The sequence below is a fragment of the Lissotriton vulgaris genome, chromosome 3_2 (genome assembly GCF_964263255.1).
Source record: "Lissotriton vulgaris chromosome 3_2, aLisVul1.2, whole genome shotgun sequence".
Lineage (NCBI taxonomy): Eukaryota > Metazoa > Chordata > Amphibia > Caudata > Salamandridae > Lissotriton > Lissotriton vulgaris.
The window spans coordinates 280,726,587-280,745,296 of NC_141690.1; the positions used below are offsets into that span (position 1 = coordinate 280,726,587).

At 49.9% G+C, this 18,710-nt stretch overlaps 1 protein-coding gene across 1 annotated transcript in view; it reads right to left on the minus strand.

The window, feature by feature from the left end:
* LOC147725690 (uncharacterized) overlaps positions 1-18,710 on the minus strand; it is a 132,689-nt gene that overhangs the window by 66,500 nt on the left and 47,479 nt on the right. The window contains exon 2 of the mRNA XM_086964353.1: positions 6,742-7,614. Coding sequence (XP_086820479.1) covers positions 6,742-6,889 — 148 coding nt within the window. The 5' untranslated portion in view covers positions 6,890-7,614. The remainder of the gene's footprint in view (positions 1-6,741; positions 7,615-18,710) is intronic.

Sequence of the window (18,710 nt, forward strand, 5' to 3'; positions counted from 1 at the left end):
AGTTTCTAGTGACCTCTGAGCTAGCTGGCAAAAACCTAATTAAGTCTAACATAGTCAGTAGAGACCTAGATGACCTCAGTCCTACGTCTACACTGCTGTTTATGTTATTCCAATGCGCAGAGCCTATTGGGAATACAGGAACTACACTACACTGTAATGCTCATGCTGCACTAATGACCACACAGACACATCGTTAGGGTAACTGGAACTGGCCCAAAGCACGTGTGCCCATCCCCCTTTATTGGCAGGGTCACCTGACCGGTGTCACCTGTGAGGGATGAGTGTAGGGTGAATGTGGAGGCCAGCCCTCGGGGAGTGGCTGGTTACATAGGGCATATGCTGGATCACTAGACTGTGTCCAGAAGACACTACACTTGCTTATGGCGCATCTCTGTTGGCTTTTGTGAACATACGCTAGGGCTGTGAGATGGGTCAGATTTCAGCTGTGGATCTCGGAGACACTGTAAGCTGCATGAGTGGGTGATGAAATGGTGGCCTGTAGGCCAGCCGGCCTCAGTGTTAGTTTAAGCATGCTACTCACCAGTGAGGGTCTCAAGGTGCTAAGGAGGGGGGGCGCAGCTCTGGTCATCCGAATAGCCACGTCTTGAGTGTCTTCCTGATGATGTGCGGGGTGGAGGCGAGTCTGATTTTCATTGGTAGCTCGTTCCAAGTCTTGGCCGCGATGAAGGAGAAGGTTCTTCCCCCCGTTCTTACTCTGCAGATGCTTGGGGGTGCGGGGGTGAGATCAGCGGACCAGAGGTTCCTCCTGGATGCGTGGAGGAGAGTCTGTCATTGAGATATTGGGGTCCGGTGTTGTGGAGGCATTTGTAGGTGTGGGTGAGTTTCTTGAAAGTCACTCTTTTCTCGATGGGGAGCCAGTGCAAGGTTACGCAGGTGCTGGGGGATGTGTTTGCGTCAAGGGATGCCGAGACGAGTCTGGCTGAGGTGTTCTGTATGGTCTGGAGTTTGTGGAGCAGAGACTTGTTGAGCCTGGCATGGAGGGCGTTCCCGTGGTCCAGTCTGTTGGCTATGAGTGCATGGATAACTGCCTTCCTTGCTTCTGGTGGGATCTATTTGAAGATCTTTCGGAGGATGCAGAGGGTTTTGAAGCAGGTAGGGGCGACTGTGTTGACCTATCGGGTAATGGAGAGGGAGGAGTCGAGTATGATGCCAAGGTTTCGTGTGTGGTCTGTGTGGGTGGGGGCCTGCCATGGACGGCGGGTGTTTTCCCATGCTGAGGGGGAGGGTCTGAGGAAGAGGACTTCTGTCTTCTATGAGTTGAGCTTCAGGCAGCTGCTGCTCATCCAGGATCCAACATCCTTCATTCCCTCCTGGAAGTTGAGTCTGGTGGTGATGGGGTCCTTGGTGAGGGAGAGGGTGAGCTGGGTGTCATCGGCGTAGGATACTATGCTGAGTCTGTGCTGTCCGATGAGGGCGGCGAAGGGGGCCATGTAGATGGTGAAGAGCGTGGGGCTGAGCGTCGATCGTTGGGCTACTCCACAGTTGATTCCCGTGGGTTCGGAGATCAAGGGTGACAGTGTGATTCTTCGGGTTCTGTTGGTAAGGAAGGAGAGGAACCAGTCTAGGGCGGTTCCCTGTATGCCGTCTTCATGGAGTCTGGTGGAGAGTGTGCGATGAGAGATGGTGTCGAAGGCTGTAGAGATGTTGAGTAGGATCAGGACTGCAGTGTGTCCTTAATCAAGGAGGGTCGAATGACATCTGTAGCGGCGAGTAGAGCGGTCTCAGTGCTGTAGTTGCTGCGGAATCCGGATTGGGACGGGTCGAGGATGGAGTTTTCTTCAATGAATTTCGTTAGTTGGATGTTGATGGTCTTCTCTGTGACTTTTGCTGTGAAGGGGAGGAGCGAGAAGGGTCGGTAGTTCTTGAGGTCCATGGCATCTGCTGAGGACTTCTTGAGTAGGGGTCTGACTTCTGCGCGTTTCCAGTCATTGGGAAAGATGCCGATTTCAAAGGTTGCGTTGATTGTGCATCGTAGTTCCGGGGCAATGGCGGCGGTGGCTCTGTGGAAGATGTGCGGGGTCCAAGGTCCATGGGGGCTCCTGAGTGGACGCCTTTCATGGTTGATGCAGTGTCTTCAGTGGTGACTGGGGTCCATGAGGAGATTGTGGGCTGGCTGACATTGCTGGAGGAGGGCATGGTTTCGGAGTCATGTGTCTGGTCGTTGAAGCTGTTGTAGAGGCCCTTGATTTTCAGATAGAAGTAGGAGCTGAGCTTGTTGCAGGGGTCCTGGGAGGGAGTGATGTCCATGGTTTTTCTGGGGTGTTTTGTGAATTCCTGGATGATGCTGAAGAGTTCTTTGGAGGTGCTGGGGAGGATTTTCTTCTGGATTAAGGTCCTTTTGGTGGTTTTGATGCATTGATGGTATTCTGTCATGACATTCTTGAAGGTGGTGTGGTCTTCCGAGGATTTGTTGTTTCTCCAGTTCTTCTCGAAGCGACTGCAGGTGCGTCTGGATTCTTGGAGGTCGGCGGTGAACCAGGTGGCCTTCCTGGGGCGGTGTCTGTCAGGTTGTGTAAAGGTGCAAGCTTGTCTGTGCAGTTAGAGATCCAGCTGTGGAGTCCTTTGACTACGAGGTTGGCATCATTCGAGGTAGCGGGGGTCTCTTGGTTGAGGGTGGAGTTGAGCGGCTCCTCAGTGATCTTGCTCCAGTTTCTTCGTGGAGGGCGGGGTGCAGGTTTGGGCGCTAAACATGCAAAAAAGAGGCACTTTTCTACACGCCCTCACCGTGTGAAGGTCAGAGTTGAGATACTACTCCTGTATCTTTTATACTCAGGCACCCTCACCGTGTGACAGTCTGTATTGAGACGCTACTCCTGTATCCTTTATACACAGCCATCCTCACTGTGTGAAGGTTTGAGTTGAGACGCTGCTCGTGTATCCTTTATACACAGCCACCCTCACTGTGTGAAGGTTTGAGTTGAGACGCTGCTCGTGTATCCTTTATACACAGCCAGCCTCACTGTGTGAAGGTTTGAGTTGAGACGCTGCTCGTGTATCCTTTATACACAGCCACCCTCACTGTGTGAAGGTTTGAGTTGAGACGCTGCTCGTGTATCCTTTATACACAGCCACCCTCACTGTGTGAAGGTTTGAGTTGAGACGCTGCTCGTGTATCCTTTATACACAGCCAGCCTCACTGTGTGAAGGTTTGAGTTGAGACGCTGCTCGTGTATCCTTTATACACAGCCACCCTCACTGTGTGAAGGTTTGAGTTGAGACGCTGCTCGTGTATCCTTTATACACAGCCAGCCTCACTGTGTGAAGGTTTGAGTTGAGACGCTGCTCGTGTATCCTTTATACACAGCCAGCCTCACTGTGTGAAGGTTTGAGTTGAGACGCTGCTCGTGTATCCTTTATACACAGCCACCCTCACTGTGTGAAGGTTTGAGTTGAGACGCTGCTCGTGTATCCTTTATACACAGCCAGCCTCACTGTGTGAAGGTTTGAGTTGAGACGCTGCTCGTGTATCCTTTATACACAGCCACCCTCACTGTGTGAAGGTTTGAGTTGAGACGCTACTCCTGTATCCTTTATACACAGCCAGCCTCACTGTGTGAAGGTTTGAGTTGAGACGCTGCTCGTGTATCCTTTATACACAGCCACCCTCACTGTGTGAAGGTTTGAGTTGAGACGCCGCTTGCGTATCCTTTATACACAGCCACCCTCACTGTGTGAAGGTTTGAGTTGAGACGCTGCTCACGTATCCTTTATACACAGCCACCCTCACTGTGTGAAGGTTTGAGTTGAGACGCTACTCCTGTATCCTTTATACACAGCCAGCCTCACTGTGTGAAGGTTTGAGTTGAGACGCTGCTCGTGTATCCTTTATACACAGCCACCCTCACTGTGTGAAGGTTTGAGTTGAGACGCCGCTTGCGTATCCTTTATACACAGCCACCCTCACTGTGTGAAGGTTTGAGTTGAGACGCTGCTCACGTATCCTTTATACACAGCCACCCTCACTGTGTGAAGGTTTGAGTTGAGACGCCGCTTGCGTATCCTTTATACACAGTCAGCCTCACTGTGTGAAGGTTTGAGTTGAGACGCTGCTCGTGTATCCTTTATACACAGCCACCCTCACTGTGTGAAGGTTTGAGTTGAGACCCTGCTCCTCTCTCACTTCTGTTAATCAGTTTGATCCCTTTCTTTAAACCTGAGTAAACTTTGCCAAAGTTTTGCCTCTCATTAGTCATTGGCGTGTGCTAACTTCTGAATGTAGTGGGACGGGTTCTGCGGTGGAGTGGTAGGCGTGCCATGGTGTATGTAGTATATGAGCGCAGTGGTGTCGGTGGATCACAGTGCAGACGGCCCCTACAGCCTGTCCACAGCCTCTGTGGCAGGACGTTGGCAGAGCCTGGCACATCAGCACCCTTCAAAGTATGGCTAAGGACTGTTTGGAAATGTAGGAAAACAGGTGGGTTTTCAAGGCCCGATTCTCAAAGGCCTTTGCAAACCTTAGTCAAACGTAGGCCCTTTTTAGAGTTTGGCCAGCAGGGGGCTCCACCGTAAACGTGGCCGGGTCAGAGACGTTTTAAAGCATGAGCAAAATGGGCATTTACCCAAGGTCCCCCACCTTCCAAGGAGGCTTCCGCCAAAGTGAATTTTATCTCTCCTTATCCTCTGCCTATCCTATTTCTTTATCTAAACTTCTGTCCCTCTGTCCATACCTTTAGCTACTCTGTGTCATTTTAACAATTTTGGGATCATATTTCAACTATTTTTGTATGACCCTATTAAAGACTAACATATCATTTAGTGATGCTTGTTGTACTGGTGGCTTAAACTGGCAGCAAATAGGTAAGATAATTCGAATTTGTAACATACATGGGCCACCCACATGTATCTTGCCCGGGACCCTCAAAATCCTTAAAAACAACACTGGGAGGGGTACCCTGTCCCACCAAACCCTTGCTCTATCCAATTAATCACAGTTGTTTCCACCGACGGAGCCTCCTGGGGCAGGCACGGCCCCTGCAGGGCGTTATACCGGGGCGGTGACGTCAGGAAGGGGAGGGTCAGGGTGGGGGGTTGTAAGGTGCGGGATATGAACCATTACTGATAAGTACCGAAAAAAAGAAATAAAATGGATTTCGTTGCACACGCTGCATCACATTTGGTGACGCAGCGTGGGCAATGAAATTCCTTTTTAGTTTTTTTAAATTACTTAAGGAATCACTATTTGCGATTTCCTAAATGCAATCGCAATTTGTGATTTTTGCATTTGAGATGATGCATCCCAAATGCAAAAATACTGGTCGCAAAGGGGCAGATTCTGAGAATCTGCCCGTTTGCGACCGGTTTTTAGTTTGATGCATGGGGCCCCAAGGTGCTTGGAGAAAACTTCCAGGGTGCCAAGGTCCTTAGATTATTTTTCTTCAAAAGCAAAAGGAATTTGTTTTAAAAAAACAATAACCTTTGCTAAAGGCTGAATTAAAAATGGCGGCTGCTAGGCAAACAGTGCTTCCGAGAACCTGCTATGAAGGGGGCGTCTTTGAAGGCAGAATGCCCTCTGCCAAGCAGGAGGAGATCTCTAAATACACCAAAGTGGCCAGCATTATGACCTCTGCCACCCTCCTGTCCTGGCATCCTGCCCGTCCTTAACTAAGGGGCTGGTTTAGATCTTGGCGGACGGGTTACTCCATCACAGCGGTGGCAGATATCTGAGGGTATATAAATCCCATAGCATGTAATGGGATTCACTTCCGTAGAGACAGAACTGGAGGCCGTTCGCTTAGGGTATTGGCTCCTACTTTATGGAACTCATTGCCTCTTGCTATTAGGAGGATTTCTGATCATTTGATGTTTAGAAAGGCAGGAAAGACTTGGCTGTTTCAGTAATTCTTTTATCTCGCTCTTTTGCTTTCGCGCTCTCCAGCGCTGGGACGTCTCTTTGCTGGGGCAGCCATGCGCTTTACAAGCTGCATAACATAACATAACATGTTTTGGTAGATGGGATACCTAAGTCCGTAAATCCGTATTCAGGGTGGGAATGGTTAGAGAACACCCTCAGAATATGTGGGGTGCTAAGGAAAGATTTTCTTTTCTGTTACATGCATTTTCACATTGTAGAGAAAAAAAAGTTACAAGTCCAAAAGAGCTATAGCAGTGAGTGCAGGCTTGCTCATGTGTCCTGTAATTCACAAGAGAATTGGACGACCGCTCCTGGTGCAACCGCATACGGAGCCCTCATAAACTCTAGCAAGCAGGTCATATCTATGGAATAGACGTATACCTATAGAAGTGATGTTCAGAGTGAGTTTTGTGAATTGGCCCCATCAATGATACGACTAATAGACCATCTTAACATAGCTTCCCGTACATGGCGGCCGCCAGTGAGTGTGGACGGCTTTCACCAGCGCTTGTCGGGCTGGACATGCCCAGCCTGGTGGGTGATGGGCTCAGATGGGGGACTTGAGTTTGGTACTGGGAAGGCTTTACCAGGGCACTCGTGGAATTCTGGAGCTGTGTGTGTGGGGTACAGCTTGTTTATCATGTGTTGCAGCTAGTGTGCTTCAGGAGTGGGATGTTGTGCTTAGAGTTGAGGGTTACATTTCAGTGCGGTGCCTTGGTGTTTCCTATATAGTGATATGTTACTACGTGGAGGAGTTGTTTGACGATACGCGAACAGTATTGTGGCACTAGCCTCTTTAGGTACAACTGAGGTGCTCTAGTTGGGGGCAGGGATGGGAATGGGGCTCTCTAGGTCTTCAAGGTACCTACTTTGTTTGAAGCCCAGGCTGGGGATCCTGTCGATTGGGGACCCCCGGTCCCTCATGAACTGGTGTAGAGCCCGGGTGAAGTCCTTCTCTTCGGCGAAGCGGTCGTCAAGGCTGAGGAGCTTCCCGTGGCCAAGCGCTATGTAGGACATTATCGGAGGGCCTGGCTATGGGATCCCGGGTCACCATTAATGAGTGTTGATCCTGCAGGTATTCACAAAAGTGTCGCTCCTGCAGCAGATGTCCACAAGAGAGTGGATCCTGCAGGACACCAGATGTTCATGAGAGAGTTGATTCTGCAGGACACCAGATGTTCATGAGAGTGGATCCTGCAGCAGATGTTATCGAGAGAGTGGATCCTGCAGGATACCAAATGTTCACAAGCATGTGGTCCTGCAGCAGATGTTTACAAGAGAGTGGATCTTACAACAGATGTTCTCAAGAGCGTGGATCCTGCAGCAGATTTTATCAAGAGAGTAGTTCCTGCAGGATACCAGATGTTCACAAGATTGTGCCTCCTGCAGCAGATTTTCACAAGAGAGTGGATCCTGCAGGACACCAGATGGTCACGAGAGAGTGGATCCTGTAGGACACCAGATATTCACTAGAGAGTGGATCCTGCAGGGCACCAGATGTTCACGAGAGGGTGGATCCTGCAGGGCACCAGATGTTCACGAGAGAGTGGATCCTGCAGGACACCAGATGTTCACGAGGATCTGGTCCTGTAGCAGATGTTCCAAAGACAGTAGCTCCTTCTGCAGATGTTCACAAGAGCGTGGATACTGCAGGACAGCAGATATTGATGAGCGGTGGATCAGAGTGTGATTGGCTTCAAGCAGGTTTCACATCCTCTGTTGGTGCCCCGCCCCGTCCAGACCTAGAATGTAAATAGGGTACATTAGCATCATCAGTAGCAAGTGGGGATCTAAAAACATGACTTTGCTAAACACAGGTTGTAAGATCTGCCATCCGTATGGGGTGCTTAGAAGACAAAGAATGCATTCATATTTATTTCAGTAATGAGTGTGATACATGAACTTTCTTTTGACATTCAAGAATTTGACACCTTTGTGAAGTTGGACAAGTTAAAAAACAATTACACAAAAGTGTAAACAGACACATTTACAAATGTTCCACCCCCATAGCAATGACTGTCTTCACAGCGCACCCACGAGTCCTCGGTGTTACCCTCCGAATATTTCCTGGTCACCTTCGATTAAGGCCGGATGTATGTTTTTATTCACTATTTTAAATCATTGCCAGGGATAGTGGTCAAATGCGAGTTTTCTCCAAAGGTTTGAGATTCCCTTCCCCTTCTTGGACACTCCGAGGGCTTTGAAAGATCAGAGATATTAGTTACATCAGGTTTCAGACTCCTTTTCCGCATGACTGAGACACACACGCACAAAAAGTGAAAAACGATGGGGATTATTTACAATCCTCTTTCGTCACAGGAACGTCACTTTTTCTGACCTTCCTGTGGTGATAGGGGCTTCGCCTTATTCACAAGGCAGCATCAAGCCACACTGCCACCTTGTGAATACGTCACCCGTTCACACTACACTTATCGTGAAAGAGGTTGGAAATGCGGTGGGCGTTCCTCCACAACACCCATTGATTTTGACGCTGCCCCTATGTACAAGGGTGGCGTAAATATAGGGCAGTTCCAAAACTAAGACCAGGGAAAACCTGGTCTTAAACAGGCGAAGCTAGGAGAAATGTTTTATTTCTCCTCGTTTGTGCTGTTTTTGGGTGCGCTGCAAAACACTGTGAATGATTGTTTAAGTGCCGGAAGAGACACCTTCCTGCACATACACAACGCAGGCACCCTTGCACAATGGTGAAAGAGTTCCTGCATTCACGCCTGGCAGCTACATTTAGCGCCAGCGCTATGGGAAAGTCAGGGTTGTGCTGTGTTCTTTTGAATACGGCGCACCCCTGCGCTAGGAAACTGCCTCCTTGGCTAACACTGTGTTTCCTAGTAAAAATGCCTCTATGAATTCAAAAACCGTTTGCAACTACTCAAATGGGCATTCTACCGCTTATAAATTAGTACTCATGTTGTTCTCTTTCACCTACTCTTACAAACCTTTGAGAATTGGCCCCAAAAATCGAAAATAAAATTGGAATATTCAGGGAATATTGATATGCTATTAGTGCAAGTAGAAAGGAATGTGCTCGCTTTGCACTTTTCGTAATCGGGACTTGGACGTTTCAGGGCTGATTCACCAATGTATGCACAGTACGTAAAAGAGTGCTCAGGCTGTACTACTTCCCGTACTCATAAACACTTTTGTAACTGGGGCTCGGATTGGTGCGTGTGTTTTTGCTTTCTTTCCCAGAGAGAGAGTGAGAGGGTGGGGAATCTACTTGTGCCCTTCCTAGTACAGCTTTCTACACAAATGGGCAACTGGGCTGGATTGGTAGAGAGAGGTCCTGAGGAAGAACATCCAAAGATGTCGGAGTAGACGTCTCACCCCCTGGATAGCGACATGCTTCTCCGTCGGTGCCTATCCACACCCTGGTAGGATGCGACCGCCATTCCGGACTCAAGCAGAGTTAGGAGGTCTTGTATAAATGGATTATAAAGCAGGGATCCAGAAAGAAATTGATAAAAATATCTCAGGGTATACCCAAGGAGATTCCCTTTATTTAATGGGTGTCCTAGACAATGATAAAAAGAAGTGTGGGGTCTATGTGAGTAGCAAGGCCTCAATCGCCCCTGCTATCCACCGACATGTTTCGGCCCACAGTGCACTCCTACCATGAAACCCTGGACATGAGGCTGAACTGACAGACAGCACTTGTAGTTAGTGGACAGGCGGTCACCTGTCTGAGGAGTACATTCAAGGGGGGCAGACTCTTCTGGCAGCCAGTAAAATAAGTCATATTTGTGGCCCTATGAAGTCTGTGGTAGTCTCTCACTTCCTCTTTGATTATCTGAGTTTGTTTAAACATTTTTCTGGCCTGCACATGCTGAGAGGGTCCTAGCTAAAGTCTACCTTCGTATCTGATGCACTGAGAAGTCTGATCGGCTGAGTGCGGGACTCCTCCACACCGAAGGGCAGAGTCTATATGGCTTGTGTGCCACTGGGCAAACAACCCCATGATGATAATGATGTAGCAGCATAGTATTACCTGACCACTGACTCGGACTGTACCAAGAGAAGCCTGGAGAGCGCCACGGTGAGTGTCTGGAGCCTCCTTTACCTCTAGTATTTCTCACAGACTTTTCTGGTATCTGCATGGGAAGCAACAGCTTCTTTATATCAAATTCCACTGCAGAACGATGTGCCTGCCAAGATAGATTGATCCGTCCATCCTCCCTCCCACACATCCATCCACCCATCCATCTAGCCACCTATTCATCCATTCATCCATCCACCCATCTATCCATCCATCCAACCATGCATCCATCCATCCAACGTTTGCTCTCACTTCCATCTATTCATTTAGCTATCCACCATCCAGCTTTTACACTCCCATCTATCCATTCATCTACCCATACATCGTTCCTTCCATCCTCCCATTCATTCACCCATCCACCCATCCATCCAGCTTTTACTCTGCCATCCATCCATCCATCCATCCATCCATCCATTCATCCATCCATCTATCGATCCTTCCATTTACACCCACCCACATACTTTTCATCCACCCATGCACCCATTAAACTATGTACACATTGCTTGCTCATCCCTTCGCACTCTTTGTTCATCCACACACTCTTCATTCATCCAGACCCTGCAACCGTCCACCATCTACGAATCATTCAACAGTACACTCTGCACTCATTTATGTACACCCCCTTATTTCATCCCAAGCACGATCACTCATCCACCATCTACACCCTCTTCATTCATCTCTGCACACCATCATTCATTCATCCATCCATCCATCTTCCCAAATAATGCAGCCATTCATTCACCATCCACTCATCAATATAGTATTTGTCTCTATTAAATGACTTAATCTTTTCAAACACTCACCCCCTATCATTATTAGATCTGGGTTGAATCCATCATCGTTCTTTTCCTCATTACGCCACCCCAGTTCAGACCCAGCTATATGTAAATCGGTCTTGACCCTGTGCCTCCTGGGAACAGTCCAGCCCGAACTGCCAAGCCAGGCCCTTCCTGGACCAGAAATAAGCTTCCTATGACCGGATTCAGGGCATCACCCTTCATCAGCCAGGATAGCTTGACTGTAGTGGAAAATGAGCTTCTTTCCAGTCCAGGGAAGACCTGGCTTGGCAGTTCGGTCTGGATTTGATGTACAATAGTACTCTCAAAGGAGAGTAGTACTCTTGAAGCTCAGCAGTATGCTAGATACAGGCACAGTAGTACTCTTGATTCACAGTAGTACTCTCGATGTACAGTGGTACTCTCGATACACAGTTGTACTACTCTCGATGTCCAGGGCAACCCTCCATTCAAAGTGGTAATCTTGATGCACTGTAGTACTATTTGATGCACAGGGGAACTCTCGATGCACAGCAGTACTCTGATGCACAGTAGTTATCCTGAACAACAATAGTACTCTCGATGCACAGTAGTAGTACTCTCAATGCAGAGTAGTACTCTCGAACAATAGTAGTAGTACTCTTGATGCTTCAAAGTGCTAGGTATCACATGGCCCCCCTCGCCACCATCGTCAGACAGCATGGACTCAGCATAGAATCCTACGCCGACGACACCCAGCGCATCCTCTCCCTCACTAAGGACCCCAAAACCACCAGACTCCGCTTCCAGGAAGGAATGAAGGACGTTGTATCCTGGATGAGCAGCAGCTGTCTGAAGCGCAACTCAGACAAGACAGAAGTCCTTGTCCTCAGAGCCTCCCCCTCTGCATAGGACAACATCTGGCAGCCCACTACCCACCGCAGCCAGACTCTTCCTTGGCATCCCTTGACATAAACACATCACCCAACTCCTGCGAGCCCTCCACTGACTTCCTGTCTAGAAGAGAGTAACCTTCAAGATACTCACCCATGCCTACACATGCCTCCACAACATCGGACCCCAATATCTCAAAGAAAGAGTCTCCTTCCACGCACTTAAGAGAAATCTCTGATTCACCAACTTTGTTCTCCCCGAAACCCCGCTCATTTGCAGAGCCAGAACGGGTGGAGGAGCCTTCTCCTACATCTCGGCAAAGGCCTGGAGCGAGCTCCCTGTGAACATCAGATGCGCCCCCACTCTGCACATCTTTAGGAAGACCCATATGGGTGAGTAGCGCGATTCACAATTCCCTGATTGATTGATAGATGTGGAAACCACGGATGAAGTGGACCACACGAGTTAGGTGAGGGTTCTTCAACCAATATGAGTTCATGAATGTTTGGTAATTCCATAAGAGGTCTTGCTGTTTCTTCCAGGAGTCCTGTATTTCTTGTAGGATGTATGATGATACATCACTAACCGCCACAACGCCAGCAATGACCACGCCGTTTTTACATCGCAAAAGGCACCACATCGCACGAATTCAGTGCGGATGTTGTCTTCACGCAATTGTAGTGTCTCTGCTGCTTTCGGCAACACATCGAAGTTCATCACATCGCATGCTATAAAATCGTTTTTCCGAAAGTGTTTATTTTAGTATCTGGGGCGATTTGTATTATAATCCTTTAGTGTTCAGTTTAGTGCAAATCCTCCTCCAGTGGACTTGTTTGGATTGATTGGGTTCCAACTTCTAAATCATCTCACTATCCGGAGGATCAAAATGTGCCTGTGTGAAGGGGAAGAAAAATCAGGGTGCTTTACACACTCACTGCGCAAAGGGTAAAATTGTGAACATTTCCAACCTTCACGGGCAAAAGGCTTGCTTTGCTCACTTCCTGCTTGTATAGGCTGAACCTCCCTCCAGCAGAGTCCTGTGTCAGACCAGTACTTTGTGGCCCAGTGGAGCTTCGGGCCGTCCTAATACAGAGGTATGACAGGAATGAGATCTGAGGACTGTGGAGCATCAATGTTTAACATTTTACTCCTATATTAATAAGTGCATTAAGGTACACCCCCTGTGGGTGTAAACCCGCTCAAAATGTGTCTAGAATGTGGTTTGGCAGGTGGCTCCATGGTCACTACTCCTTAATTAAATACCACCATGAAATGGTGATTTTCTTAACAACCGCCATTCACCTACAAGGAAACGGATGTATTCTTGCTACAGAAATATCAGAAAACATACCAAGTTGTATTAGTTTGCATCAACAGCAATAATCATCGGAGCAATATTAATTTCATTTGCCATATTTTTTTCTCTCACAAACTGTACATTTTCTGGCAGAAATATTGAAAGATTGTATTTAAGATGGGATAATATATTAGCAGGATTTCGCTTGTTTGAAATAAAGGAAACAATGGGCCATATTATCAAGCAAGGGCGATACATTATCTACACTTTATTGGCAGAAAACTGCAGATAAAGCAGCGATAATGGGCTCGATAATATGCTCCATGGAATTCCAATCGAAGCCCATGTTAAATGTGAAGACATCTAACATGGGCTTCGATTGGAATTCCATGGAGCATATAATCAAGCCCATTATCGCCGTTTTAGCGGCAGTTTTCTGCCGATAAAGTGGCGATCATTTTATCTTCTGTTCTTGATAATATGCCCCCATGTTTCCTGTGGAGAAAACCTCTCACTACACCCACTTCAAATGTGACGTAATCTGTTAATTCTGTTTATCCAGTAATTTGAGTAATGTCCTTCAATGCGGGTAATGATTTTAAGTAAATCAATCAAAGTAGCATTCGGTTATTTAGTAAGTGTTAGACCTGGCACCTTGGCGTGAGTCTCCCTTCCACTTTTTGCTGATGTGCCTCCGATGTTTTGCTGGTTTTCCGATACTCAGGGCACTGCGCCACGGCTGATCCGTGCCGCAGTGCAAGTGCTCCCTACTGTAAATTGTATATACGATTGGTATTCCTGATTGGTGCATTGGATTTGCTGTCAGTCCCTAGTAAAGGGCACGAGGGAGTGCCGGGGCTTGTAAATGCCAATACTGCTGGTGGGCCTGCAGCGCTGGTTGCGCCACCCACCGAAGCAGCCGTAAAGATGTGTCTGGGAACTGCGACCGCAGAACCCGCGTGCGGTCTCGTACTGTCACGCTAGCTGGGCAAGTGTCCCCACTTGCCCGCACCGACCCTTCCCTTGACTGCATATTAGTCACCCCTATGGTAGGCCTGCGGGCAGGGTGCGTTGTAGGTGTAAGGTAGGACAAGCCCTGATGTGCGTGGCCTGTCCTGGTAGTGACTTACAACGAAGACCGTATTTCACTGCTGAAGGCTACCTGCTCCATTAGGCCAGACTGAGCTGCGAGGATTATTACACCCTATAATCCCCGCAGGCTCAAGGAGCATGGTAGTGAGTCAAGTTTAGTATGCCTGAACTCAGGATGATGAGATATTTCTTGTAGGCAAGTTTATTTCCATATCCTGGGTTTGCAAATGCTACTTTTAGAAAGTTAGCATTTGCTTGCCTAACCATTTCAGTTGCCTCTGCCAGTATGTGTATCCGACTGTCTGGGATGTGTGAGTGACAGGGCTGGAGGGATGACAGGTGGTGAATGCGCAGATTACACCTTAGTGGGAGGTAGGAGTGCCTCTTGACTCGAACTGTCACTGTGCTCGGCCACCACAATGCTGGCTCCACCCTCCTGGGGAGCGGCGGATGACTCTGCCGGCACCTGGCCCAGGAAGGGCGAAGCCCCCATCAACAAGGTACTCTGGCCACCCCTGTCAGGACAATGCTGGCTCCACCTCCTGTGGGGCGTCTGATGCGCCTGCCCCTCACACTGAAAGCAGGAGCCGGAGTACACCCGCCGGGGTACTCCAGAACTGAGAGTGGCTATGCAAAGGCCCCCCTGGCCTGCGAGAACAAAGGAATTGGCCTATAAAAGACGGAGCCCTGCTCCTTGAAAATTAGATCCAGTTTGGGCCACAGAACGACTCTGCCCTACGAGAAGGACCGTGAGAAGACAAGGAAGGGTGCTGACTCTTGCCTGTGTCTGGTGCCTTGCTGCTGAAGGAGAGGAAGACAAAACGACTACGAAAAGACTTTTGTGCTACTTGTGCCAAACTCTGCAAAGAGATCTCCAAGGGCTTGGAATTGAACTTGCCCCCTGACCAGCGTCCCAGGACCAGTGGACGCTAACCCCCTTGGAAGAAAGCGACTGCGGGTACTGACCATCGCCGCAGCACCGACAAAGAGGAATCTCCTCTAAGGCATCCACACCCTCCCGACCACCGTGACCGGGGCCCAAAGCAACAGCGGAAGCACAGTGAGGACCAGCCGCCGCTGGCCCGAACATCGTGACCACACCTGCGCTGGGAGCCCGAGAGCAAAGCAAAGGAGGACCCGTCCGGTCCGAGCTACCGAGGCGACTGCATAGCGAGCCGTCCCTCACCTGCAAGGACAGACCATTGCCCTATGGGAATCCACAAGGTCGGTAGCCTGCCCGACAGCCCAGCTGTGAGCCCACAGCTGCATCGACATTTGGCTGAGTACGTCCTGCACTTGGGGACCGTACTGCCACTTGTCACCGCCGCACAGCCACCGTCTCCAAGGTCGGAGCGGACGACAAAGAGAGGACCGTGCCGCCACAGAGCACCGCTGCCCCGGACGACCAGTGACCTGCTCGGCAGAAGAGCCGCAACGATCAGCGACACCGGGAAGGCAACGCGACGTGGGACAGATCCCCTGGAAGCCGCTGGCTCCACAAAGAACTTCGTTTAACGCCGGCCTACGGGCCTCACAAGAACTACGATAAGAACTGTGGTACCCTAAAGCTAATATCCTGCAAACCGTATCCGTACAGTTATTGACTGTATTCACAAGCCTGCGTAAAGTCTATATAAAGAGATATATTTTTACAAGAATACAGTCTGGTCTCGTTGTGTGGTGGGTTGGTTGTGAAGGTGTACTGTTGCAAGTGTTTAACCCTATGTGCCCCAAGGATTAGCCTACGACTGCTTAAGCCACACTACCTAGAGGGTAAGCAGAGGTTGTCTGGAAGGTAACCCTCAGCCCTGACGAGGAAGAGAGAGTCCCTGCTTGTCGCTAGTGTTGCACTGCGCCAACTAGAGCCTCCCCCTTCCTACATTGGACGCAGCGGTGAGGATTTCGAATTTACACTTGCGATAGTTATACCTGAGCTTCTGACCGCTACACAAGGATTACGGTACAGTTACTAAACCACAGACTTTGCCTTTTGAAAGAAGATTCCGAGTGCCGAAACCATGCCGGGCACAAAGAGCCTGGATGGAGCGGAGTCCACGACCTCCGAGGTCTTGGAGATAGAATGGGACGCCGCGAAGCTGGACAAATACTCAAAGATGGAGCTGAAGTTTTTTTGTAGGAAACTAAAGGTTCCGCACGCTGGTTGCAAAAACAAGCCGGAGCTCTACAAGGCCCTGAAAGCCTGGGTGGAGTCCAGAAAGACCCCGGAAGAGCAAGACGTCCTCGCCGAGCAGAATGCAACAGAGGAGCAGAATGCAACGGAGGAGCAGAATGCACTTGGGGATCTGATCGATCTCGAGCGACAAGACAGCGAGCACAGCTTGGGTAAAGGCCTGTCGCCAGAGGAGCTGGCGGACAGGAAGGAAACCCGGAATCACGAAAGGAAATTGGCAGAATTGAAAATCCAGCTGGAGCTGGAAACAAAAAGAATGGCGCTGGAAGAACGAAAGCACCAAATGAATTACGAAATCAAGATGAGGGAGATGAGTCTCAAGGAGAGAGACTTGGATCGTCCTCCCTCTGGTGGCAGCACATCGCCAGTGCAGGTAGAGTCAAGAGTGCATATCCCGAAGGACGTAGTCAAGGAGTTCTTTAAGGGGGATGACATAGGACAATGGTTTAGGGCATATGAGGTAGCCATGTCCTCCCACCGGGTCCCTGAAAAGGATTGGGGAGCGGGGTTGTGGGGAAGGTTCCTTAGCGAAGGGAGAGATACCTTGCTAGATTTGCCCGTTGAGAATCAGAGGTCCTATATCCACATGAAAGAAGCTTTGTTGAACAGGTACGGGCTTACCCCTGAAATGTATAGACAGAAGTTTAGGGGATGTACTAAGCGGCCTGGGAATACGTATGTGGAGTATGTGACTTACTTTTGCAGAGCACTGGATGGTTGGGTGAAAGGTAACAAAGTGAATGATTTTCAAGGTCTCTTTGATTTAATTGCATGGGAGCACTTGTCTGATCACTGTTTTCCTGAGTTACGCCAACACCTGATCGATAGCAAGCTGTCCAACCCGAGGAAGCTTGCTGAGGAGGCGGACCGCTGGCTGAGCACCAGGGTCCACAAGGGTCCCGTGGGAGATTCCGCCAAGAGTGGGCAGGGTCCCCAGCAGAAGAGTGGGGGGGACAAGGGGGGAAAACAGAAAGGGTTCCAAAAAGGCCCCCAAAGTAGTTCCCAAGGGAATCCGCAGCAGGGTTCTCAGCCTCCCCCACCCCCGAAGCAGAATGGGGCCCCGACAGGTAAACCTGTTCCAAAGGGGCCCTTCAATTGTTTCAAATGTGGCGAGCCTGGGCACATATCCAGTGACCCCAAGTGTCGCCTATTTGGAAAACCCGCACCCACTGGTGCTCCGCCCCGACAAGTGACTAGCGTTCACCTGGGAGAAGAAATGATGGTCCCGGGGGGTGGAGATCCCGTTCACATGACCCTGGTCTCGTTAGGAGACAGCGAGATGATCCCTACGAACTACCTGCCCTCTAACACTAAAAAATATGGGCAGGTGGTGATCATCAATGGTAAGGAAGCCGAGGCTCTTAGAGACACAGGAGCCAGTGTGACTGCAGTGAGGCAGCACCTGGTGTCTCAAGAGCAGGTTGTCCCCCATGCCTACTGTAGGGTTATCAATGCTGATAATTCCGAGAGCCAGTGTCCGATGGCTCAAGTTCCCTTCGAGTGGGGGGGGGTCTCTGGTACTCTGCAGGTCTGTGTGAGAAAAACCATGCCTGTTGACTGTTTGCTAGGGAACGACTTGGAGCACTCCCCTTGGGAAAAGGTGGAGAAAACGACTCACCTGCGGATGGTGGGTCTGCCTGACTGGGCGTGCGTGACCACCCGGTCTATGGCAGCCAGTAAGGGTGATCGAGAGGTCCTGGGGCCTGATGGAGAGGCCCAGGAACCGGCCTTAGGGAGAAGGCGCAGGGGGCGCGGGAAACCGGCCCCTGAAGTTCCTACGGTCCAGGAGGAGGCAGACCTTGAGGGGGATGCCCTGGAGCCTACAGGGGAACAGATCGCCGAACTGGGGGACCTGCCTGAGCTGACCCATTGGCAGCAAGAAGGAGGACCTTCCAGGGAGGAATTCTGCAGGGAGCAGAAAGAATGCCCTTCTCTCGTAGGTATGCGGCAGCAGGCTGCAGACCAGGCCAATGGTGTTCAGGCCAAAACACATTACGTGTACTGGGAGAACGACCTCCTGTATTCGGAGCCTAAGGCTGCTGAACCTGGGTCAGCCCGTGTGCTGGTGGTACCCCAGAAGTTCAGAGCCTTCCTACTGGGTCTGGCTCATGATGTGCCTTTAGCAGGACATTTGGGGATGGACAAGACCTATGACAGGCTTGTCACCCACTTTTACTGGCCCCAAATGCATAAGAGTTCAGATGCCTATTGCAGAACCTGTCCGACTTGCCAGGCAAGTGGGAAGACGGGAGGGAAGAACAAGGCTCCCCTCCAACCCTTCCCTGTGGTCGGTACGCCATTCCAGCGAGTGGGTATTGACATCGTTGGGCCTCTGGACCCCAAGACGGCCATGGGCAACAGGTTCATCCTGGTCTTGGTGGACCATGCCACCCGGTACCCTGAAGCCATACCTCTGAGGACAGTGACGGCTCCCGTGGTGGGGCGTGCACTGATGGGAATTTTCTCACGAGTAGGATTCCCTCTAGAGGTAGTGAGCGACAGGGGGACCAATTTCATATCGAAATATATGAAATCCCTTTGGCAGGAGTGTGGCGTAA